The 9,626-nt window shown below is 47.6% G+C and overlaps 1 protein-coding gene across 1 annotated transcript; it reads right to left on the minus strand.

Annotated features, from left to right (window-relative positions):
- Window positions 1-444: 444 nt before the first annotated feature.
- On the minus strand, window positions 445-7,395 carry LOC123080719 (PH, RCC1 and FYVE domains-containing protein 1). Its single transcript, XM_044503655.1, has 9 exons — window positions 6,982-7,395; window positions 5,787-5,873; window positions 5,611-5,700; window positions 4,899-4,979; window positions 4,596-4,790; window positions 2,354-4,453; window positions 1,827-1,973; window positions 1,098-1,459; window positions 445-976 (listed from the first exon to the last, which is right to left on the minus strand). The coding sequence occupies exons 1-9, from the start codon at window positions 7,054-7,056 to the stop codon at window positions 844-846; spliced, it is 3,270 nt and encodes a 1,089-aa protein (XP_044359590.1). The 5' UTR covers window positions 7,057-7,395; the 3' UTR covers window positions 445-843.
- Window positions 7,396-9,626: the final 2,231 nt, after the last annotated feature.

The following is a 9,626-nucleotide window of genomic DNA, read 5'->3' on the forward strand; positions in this document are numbered from 1 at the left end:
GGCATTTTAGACAAACAAGTCTATGAACACAATCGGCTAACTGGTTCAATCACTTGAAGTCGTGTGTTCAATCCCTCACACGGACATTTTTGGGAATTTTTTGCGAGTTGTTCTCCATATTTTAGCGTGGCCGTTCGCTTCTTCAGCACTAGAGTCAGCCTCCCAGCGCGTATAGGTATTCTGCCCACCTGGCTGTGAGCACTTCACAAGACGGCGCCTCAAGGTGTCGATTTCGCACCTAGGGTTAGAGAAGGAGGGGAGGGAGAAGGGATCCGGCGCAGGCAAATCGGGACTAGGCCGGAGTTTGCAAAACATCTGCTCCGATACTTCCCAGGCCTAGAGGGGGAAAAAAGTACTAGATCCAATCTTGAGACAGTATTGTCAAATTAAACCACACTTTTTCTGCGCGTCAAATTAAAACGCACTTCTGAAACTCTTGCAGACTTCAAATCAGTAAATGATATTTTAAACTCACCAGAGACATGCTCGCGAGCTCTCGATGTTAATTAGGTATGTACAATAACTTTCTAGGGGAAAATTAGTAAATGGTATTATAAAACTGATGTGTCTGCATAAGCATTTACAAGGCAGTAACATCTACCAGACATTTACATTTTACTTCTGCATGAGCAATCTACTTTTTCAGAAAATGGTAGAGAGAATAATTGTGTAAAGCTAAAAACTTGTCTTGTCTCTACTAACAGCCAGAATCTCTTGTCATGGGCCAACTTAAATGGTAGCCACGTTAGCGGAAAACCTTGACTGACAAGAGAGCCCTCACGTACCGTATGTGGCCTCAACTCCAATTGCAATGAAGTCTCTTTTTTTTTTGTCCAAGTCAAGTCAATGAGTCGCAATATCGCGATCCATGGCGGCAACCGATTTGTCAACCATGTGAACATTGTACTGCTGGTACACCCTTGCCCTGTTCCCCTGCCACCATTGTTCCGCCTGTGTCTCACTGAACCTCTTACGGCTGCAGCCACAAAGGCGAATAATGAAACGATGAACCAACTCAACACGAATGGGCGACAAGATGAAAAGGTACAGGAGTCGATATAAAAGTTCTCTTTACAATAGGAATCGAATGCATTTACCTGAACCGAACTCGCTTGAGATCCCTGGCCCCTCCAGGCAAGGCAGTGAGAGTGATATAAACACCTGGTTCGTCTTGCTCTACCCATTCGGCCTCGTGGTGGGATTCTGCATCGGGTGGTACACTTCCATTATTGGTCATTTCTGGATGGCCTTCCTTGTTCCTAACAGAGTTTGATCCATTAGAAACAAGCAATCCGTTAGGATCATCTGAAATTTGTTCTTGTTCCCCGGAACTTCCTGGGCTGCCCAAACTTTCGGTAACTATGGCTGATATGTCACTTGGTATAGGAATTCCAGGAAGGGGTGGTAGCTTGCCGTTCTTGGCTACTCCTCCAGGTAACCTCTCGGCCATCCCCTTCAACTATCATGGAAGAGAAACTGGCAACACTTAGACAATAGCCATAAACATGTGGCAGGAGTGACAAAAGCTCTCTCTTTCTAGCAAACAATAATTTTACCAATTCCGGCTAATAGATACTTGGATCATGTGAGATTGCAACTTTTAATTGATTCTAATTATTGAAACAGTTCGATTTTGCGCGATACCAAAAACCATTCAATTCAGGTTTCATGCCTTGGCAGAGCATACACAAGATAAAACATGAGCTAGATATGGATCACAGTTGCAGATATTTCCCTCGTCCAGTTGATGTTATTATAAATTGATTATATGGCCTTGTACGTAGATGAAAATGTTGCATATATACAAACAGAATAAGCAATCTTACTTGTACAGTCAGTGACTTGATTACTTCCTTCGCTGCCTTGCACTTCGCGGTTTCCTCCCCAGCAATGGCAATAGCTTCCTTCAATTGCTTGGTAGTTCTCTCCAACTCAAGTTCGAGATGTTGAGACTTCCTAGTAAGATTGTCCACCTGGCAGTGAAGAGCTTTACGCCTTTATATAACAGCAAACAAATCCTCACTTCTAAGAGAACTTTGCTTGATTTTTTGCATCATCAAACTTGACGAGATAACAGGTATACCTAGGTAGTGCTTAGAACTGCTTCCATATTAAATAGATTGATAGTTAGTTAGTATCGAATTATCTGGTACAGTCGAACGAGTAATATCTATCATGTTAATGTTAACAAGAGTGTATAACTAAGTACACCATAGAGGCATAGACTCCCAGGGGTAAACAGGAACGCACTTAATAATGCTGCCTGCTAGCACTAGAAATTGACACATCTCTGCAACAAGTAAGCTGAAATTCTAGGACACTAACAACAGAGAAAACACAGCATGGTGTGAACCTGGGACTTCAAACTTAGAACTTCTTGAGTTTGGCTATCATTTGTCGGCTTGGTGCCATTGATGACACCTCCAGGAGAAGTTAGACTCCTCAAAGTAGGTGTTGGTGTTATAGAACGTGGAGGACTTGACCTTCTTGAAACAGGTGATGTGGCCCTAGAAATAATTCTGGATCCAGGGACAGATGCTGATAAAAACTTTTTTGAAGATCCAAACACAGGATTGAAGGATCTTGAACCGCCATTTGGAACAGGGGACAGGCGAGTGCTGTTAAATTCGAACTTCTTGTTTTTCTTTGAATATCTACTGTCCATGTTCTTAAAAGATTCCATCGAAGATATTCTTGACAATTTAGCATTTGACCTTGTTTCCAGCTCCTCATCAACCGTGTCACTGAATCCCTGTACAACAGCTCCCTGCTTAGCTGAAGGGTACATGTCTGATCCGGGTCCCTTAGTCAGCTTGCTGTAGCAGCTATCACAAACACGATAGGGTTTACTTTGATTTGGTGCCAATGAAGCCTTCAGAGATTTTTTACTGCTACAGGAATGACAAAATACCAGAGCACAATTATAGCAGTTATGACGTTTTCTCCTCAAGTTAAAAGGCTGACGGCATCCTGAGCACATTGATTGATCAACTCCAGATACCCATTTATGAATGCATACTGCTGCAGTGAAATTAGTTCCACAAACAACACTTCTGACTTGCTTATCTTTTAGCGCTTCAACCAACGTAGGAGTATTCTTATCATCAGTATTGCCATGACCTAACCGACCATTTGCACCTTTACCCCATGTGTAGACCTCGGTCTTAGAGGTCAAAACAGCTACATGATAAGCACCACAGGAGATCTCCTCGACAAAGTTTTTGTGTAGCTTTCCTTCAACACGTACAGGAAGCATACCGTCTGCTTGTGGATTTCCAAGTTGACCATATACAGCACTCCCCATTGTGTACACATTTCCTGATGTTGTAAGAGCCACTGTCAAGGAATGACCGCAAGCAACCTGACAAAAATTGGGCTCCACCAAAGCAGCCACACATGTCGGCACAAGTCTTGATTCCTTATCACCATGTCCTAAACGGCCTTTATCGCCATCGCCCCATGTAAATATCTTGCCAGATGAACAATTGCTAGAGCTTGAATTCCCAACCATGACTTCTACAACTGCAGCAGTGTGCCAAACACCACAAGCAGCCCGCACTGTCCGAAGCCCTTTGAGAGATTCCACTTCCTTGGGGACTGAGAGACTCTCACGGTCTCCATGGCCTAGAACCCCAAAAGAGCCATCTCCAAATGTGAACAGCTGCCCAGCAGAAGTTACTATGGCTGTATGCCAAGGGCCACATGAAATTGATGAAACATGTATACCCTCCAGTGGCCCATGCAGCTTTTTTGGTACCCATTGACTGACATCATTACCATGACCCAAAAGCCCAAATTTGAAGGCGCCGTCCCCCCATGTATACAGATCTCCAGATAGTGTAACAGCACAGGTGTGGTACTCACCGCATGCTACCAGCTCAATGTTCATATGAGTAAGAGCATCAATGAGTTTCGGATGCGCCACATCACAATCTACACCATGACCAAGCCGCCCACCTGATTCCTCACCCCAGGAGTAGATCTCGCCTTGTTTACTGACGAGTGCAGCATGCCTTCCTCCACAAGATATATTCTGCACATCAAGCCGCACAGCAAACTCTAATGGTTTAGGTACAAGACAATCAATTTTTGCACCTGAGGAACTTCCAATTCTTGAGTTACCACCACCAAGAATTCCTTCCCCGGTTCCTTCTCCCCATATTAAAACATCACCTAAAGCGTCACCGTCATCATAACCAGAACCATGACTTGAAGAGCTAACTGCACTTGAATAACTGATCCGGAAAGCATCCATTGGGATACCTCCGGAATTCCCATTTGTGTTATCTGATTGTCCAGAAGACATAGAGTGGACTGATGCTGCATTAGAATCTGATGGGAAGAAGCCCCTGGGGGGAGCTGCATATAACGCAACATCAGAAAAGGCCTTCTCCAAGCCATTCTTTGGTGGACTCCCATATGGACTACGGAACCGGTAGTTTTCATTGAAATCCTGGTGTACAGCATCTATCAGAACTCATCTTCATGAAGTAATGGTATTATCAACATGATGAAAAAGAAGTATCATCTCATAGAATTTTGAAAAAAGAATATAATTCAAATTCACATATTCAGACAGGGATAGTAAATGCTACCTTGTGGAGACTGTCACTGCTGCTGAAAGGAGAACTCAACGGAGAACTCTGTCGCGTGTAAGTCCTTGGACTAGTTGCAGCAGACGAAATGGTATCACTTCTTGAGCCAGTTCTCCATTTTCTTTGATGACTTCGTGAAATCAACGTTTTCAGCCCAGCAAACCACACTTCTGCTTCATCTTTGTCTTTACATATCTGACATCATTGAGTCAATTAATATTACCATGTAAGCATGACACTTGTATAAGCACAAAAGGAAGAGAACGGGCAGAAATAAACATGGAATGTGGATGGCAAACTTACAATGTCCAGTGACCTGTCATGCGAAATTAGAGAAAAGGACTGGCATTCCTTCTCAGGTCGTGGGTACCTCTGAAATATTGCCTACATTCCAGAAATGAAAGAATGAAGGTCCAGTTAGTACAATTACACAGCAACTTCAATACAAGGGGGGTACTTAACGACCACGATCAAGTATGGCACCACAAAGATTAAGCAATCGTACCATTACAAGGGAATTCATGCAGAAGCTAAGTAACTTCCCCAGCAGAATAATCAACTTATGACAGTTTCAAATTCATGCCAAAAAATCTATATTGAGCCAAATTATGCAAATGCAGCATTAATCAGACTTATTCAAATGCAAAATTGAGTACTACCCGGCCTCAAAAGTTTGATAAAGCAGAAATCTAACTCGTCCAAGCTGAAACCTACTCGTCCAGCTGTAGAATATCAGGAGAAGCAATTCAACTCTGCAAATCAGTTTACTACAGAGCAAGCAAAAGATAATTCAAGCGGCTGTCCCCACTCCCCAGTAATGATTGCATTCATTAACCAAAAGGTTCTCTAGAAGGTTTGTGAATTGTGATTCAGAGTAAAAGCTCCCTACATACGCATCACAGAGAATTGGCAAGCAAACACCAACAGCAAGTCAGGTCAAAAAGTTCATCATGATGTTTACAAACACTGATAGGACCCCCTTCTGGAAATTTCATTATTAGGATAATTAACTTACAGTCCGTTGGCCAGGCATTATCCGGGACACATGGCTCAACCTTAGATGCTTCTCCTCTTTCCCTGAAAACCATATCAATACAGACTCGTCCTGTAGAAACAAAGAACACTCCTTACAAGTGAGACAATCAGGAAGAACTTCAGAAATACGAAGTTACGGAGCGGAAATAATCTCACATTGGATAGCCTAAATGGACAAAATTTCGGCTTCCCTCTACGCCCATATTTCAATAAGTAGGCTCCTTTCTTGAGAGCAGTGATAGCCTGCCAAAAGCCAGAATCGACCAAGAGAAAGGCTGTATCAGGCCTCGTCTGGCATTTCAAGATATCATACAAATATAATAAACTTATAAGGAACATCAGACTTTCGGATGCCAAATGGGAAAGCAAAATAGCATGGCATAACCATCAAATGTTTCGAAGTCATGGAAGTGTTTTTAGAAATAAATATGACTGTCCCGAATAATATAAAGGAATTCCCAAGTCATATCTCATCAGTTATCAGAAGCAACTAAAGGGTATATATGTCCTATTGAATGTGTAGCCCTGAGAAGCTGATATCAAAAGTATATGGCCTTGAGTACGGAGCTTAATCTACGGAGGGGGGGAGTAAACTGAAGGAATGAAACACGCAAGGCATACAGCAACTGATTTGAGATAACAGATATAACTGGTTGCTAGTTCCTCAGATTGACATTTTCACTGAGCAACACTTGCTCTCTTGCCTTGATTTCACCATCTAAAAAGAAGCAGGGGAGCTGAATTTACAGAAGCGCAATGCATAGCAGCAATCTGCACATCCAGAAACGCATTTGTGTACCCAAGGCCAACATGAGCGCTGGCTGAGTAAAACTACATCGACTGCTCGTCGTCTCTGCACCCCAGCGCGAGCTCAGCTGGAAGCAGGCAAGCAAAGCACCCCACGCCGGAACTGAATCCCCTCGGGGACCCAACTACACACACACACACACACACACACCAAAAAAATAGTATGAACCGGGTGTCTTGCGATTCGATCTCACAAGATAAGCTCCGATAAACGGGCGTCCCGAATTCCCCTGATGAAGCAGCACGCGTCGTGGGTGCCGCACCAGAACCGGCACTCGGGGGCTCCATTCCACCACGGAGGACGGCTCCAGCAGCAAGAAAACACCCGAAAACAGCGTCCAGCCCCGTGAATTCCGGCACCGTCGAGCCCAGCAAACACGAGCGGAAGCCAGCGAGCACGAGACCCCCCACTCACACTCACAGAAACGAACATGCTGCGCCAGAAGTATCTATCCGCGCGCCCTCGGTTGCACCCGCCCAGCCGCCCAGCAAGTAAGCGAGCAGAGACAGAGACAAGTGCGAAATTGACAATTCTCGGCTGCACCTGCTCGAGGTCGCGCTCGACGACGGGCAGCGGCCCCGCCCGGGCGCCGCCGAGATCCGACGATGCGTCCGACATCGGCGCCGCGTCAGCCCCGCCCCATCGCGCCCGGCGACCAGGCCTCGCCTCGCGTCCGCCAAACAAAGCGCTGCTAGCGCCCCGGGCCGGCGGGGAAGCGCGCGCCAATGGGGCCGGGCTCGCCGGCGGCCGGCGGCCGCTCCCCGCGGGGAGAGAACGAGGGGGCTCCCGGGCGCCCCCCGCCGGCGACGCGCGACCGGCGGGTCGGATCGAGGAGGCGCGGGGTGGGTTCGGGGGGAGAGATCGCGGCGAGGAGGGGGCGAGGTGAGACTCGAGAGGAACAGAGGAGCTGGGGAGAGAGAGAAAAGAATTGAAGCTTTTCTGTGTAGGGTTTGAGTAGAGTATTGGCGATCTGATTTTTGTTTTTGTTTGGGACTCGCTCGCGTCGCTTTTGGCTTTGGGGGTCGGGAGTCGGGACGGCTGACTGATTGGTGATGATGATGATTTGGTGCGGTTCGGTTTGGTGGGTCGGGGCGTCGGCTAGCTGGATCGCTCGCGATCTGAGTCAGGCTCCGACCGTGCGGTGCGGCGCAAGTGGTAGCGCGCGCCGTGGAGCTATCCTGTCGCTCCACACGTGGCTGCTCGCTGTGAGGCTGCCGCTGCGGGGAGGCGGCGGTGAAACATGCAGACGACGCGGCATTTTTTTCTTTTCTGAAAAAAAATACAAATATACTTCCTCCGTCTCATAACGTAGTGCCAAAAAACGTCTTACATTATGGGACGGGAGGGAATACATGTCTAGTAGATGTTTCACCAGCAATACGAAGCGTTTCAAACAAACATAACAAAATTTGTACCGATGTCCTTGGATCACTGAGCGACCACCTTGACCGTTCGAACGAGCCGCTCTGTCGCTCCCCTACCAAGAACCGGTCTAACTTTGTCGACGACGCGACCTAAGGGCATCGTCAACACTGACCCTTAAATCAGACATCGCATCCGTCCACGGGCCGAGGGACCAATCTGCAGACACATATACATGGGTCGGCTATCCAACCGTGGTCACATACAATTCAGACCACGTTCAACTAACCGGACGAATTACATGCAAACCGAATGATTTGACGAAAACATTTACATTTCAGGCCTATTTCAACTAAATTACAGTGGACTAGGCTAGGCTATCCTAACCTAGTCTATCGCCGACCGCGGCGGAGCCCCATTCCCACGACATGTCTTCCCCAAGTCCGGCAGTAAGCTCACCAGACCGTCGTGAAGCCCCGGAAGGATATGCTTCAACGAAAGGGGAAAAGTAGCCTCCGCTTCCGTGAAACACATATCAAGGATGGTTTTTTGGGTGGGGGGAGACGGTCACCGTGGCCTATGTCCCCGTGAAGCGGGTAACTCACCGATTGTGTAGCCTGACAAGACAGCGGTGGTAGCCTTAATGGAACCCAAGTGGCGGAGGCCTCCCATGGTCTACAATTCCTCACTATCAGCGGTGGCGGCGGGCATGGCCGACGCGGAGTTGGTGACGTCATCATTAGTGCCCTAGTCAAATTCCTCAGCCGTCGTGTCAACCTCCGCGAACATGTCTTTTTTCTTCACTTGTCGGGCGTGTTGTCGTCATCGCCCATGACGGATTTACTAGGAGAAGGCATCGGCCAGCCTTGACGGGCGAGGACAACCTGGCGATGGCGGTGGCGCCGGCTCCGGAGAGCTTGCCGGCAAGCCAGTCTGTATCCGGCTGGCTCGCCGAGCCACCCAGCCGGCTGCAATGCAGGAGAGCTCCTTCTTCTGCTCGCCGGAGAGACCGTCCCACAGGGCTTTGGAGCCGGAGGCCATGGCGGGTGTGGTGCAAGGAGCTGAAGAGCAGAGGTGTGGTGCGGTTCTTGCCCAGCGCCTGGCCACGTTTAAATAGCGAGCAGATGTGTTTTATGCCGGCCGTCACACGGACGGACGTGCGGTGCTCGGGGCGCCAAAGTAGAGTCCTCAGCATAGGCGCTGGTTTAATGGAGGTGGGCGGACAGACGGATCCGTGCGCGTGTGTGGTTCGGACTCGCACAACCCCTGATTTGGTTTCGGTTTATGAGAAAAAGAACATCCGGCCCGTGAACGGATACCGACCTGCATTGAATGCAAAACACGTTCGGACCGTGCAGTCTGGACGGTTGAGGACGGTTTGAGGTCCGCATTGGACATGCCCATATTACCAGTAAAAATGTTGGTTGGGTCCCATCCTGGAGCTACTCCTCTACGCAAAGAAGACCCCCTTTATGTGTTGGTTGTGCTGTACTTTGATTTGGCAGACGTATTTGTCGACAGCTAGATGTCTTTATTAAGTTGCACCAGTGTTTCTGGGAGTTTAGACAGGGGGTTTGCTAACCTAGAGTGTCACACTCTCGCGCTATGTACCTCTGGTACAGGTGAACGTACGTAGTCTCCAATTTATTGGCGATCGATGATGACAGCTTCGTCCTTCGTGGAAGGCACCACCGGTGCAGTGCGTTAACTGGTCTAGTACTACTAGTAGGTGGCCCCAGTCTCGAGCGACTGTCCGAACGCGATCGTGTGCTCTACTGCATTTTCGTTTGAGATCTATCTTGTCTCTTTTTTTTCTGAGGGAAAGA

The sequence above is a fragment of the Triticum aestivum genome, chromosome 3D (genome assembly GCF_018294505.1).
Source record: "Triticum aestivum cultivar Chinese Spring chromosome 3D, IWGSC CS RefSeq v2.1, whole genome shotgun sequence".
Classification (NCBI taxonomy): Eukaryota; Viridiplantae; Streptophyta; class Magnoliopsida; order Poales; family Poaceae; genus Triticum; species Triticum aestivum.

Bases quoted from the DNA above. Each gene is read 5' to 3' on its own strand.
- LOC123080719 (XM_044503655.1), bottom strand. From the start codon at position 7,056: ATGTCGGACGCATCGTCGGATCTCGGCGGCGCCCGGGCGGGGCCGCTG. The intron at 1,974-2,353 runs GTTCACACCATG...CTTCACTGCCAG, and splicing joins TTCTAAGTTTGAAGTCCCAG to GTGGACAATCTTACTAGGAA. The intron at 1,460-1,826 runs GTAAGATTGCTT...CTTCCATGATAG, and splicing joins TCAAGTCACTGACTGTACAA to TTGAAGGGGATGGCCGAGAG.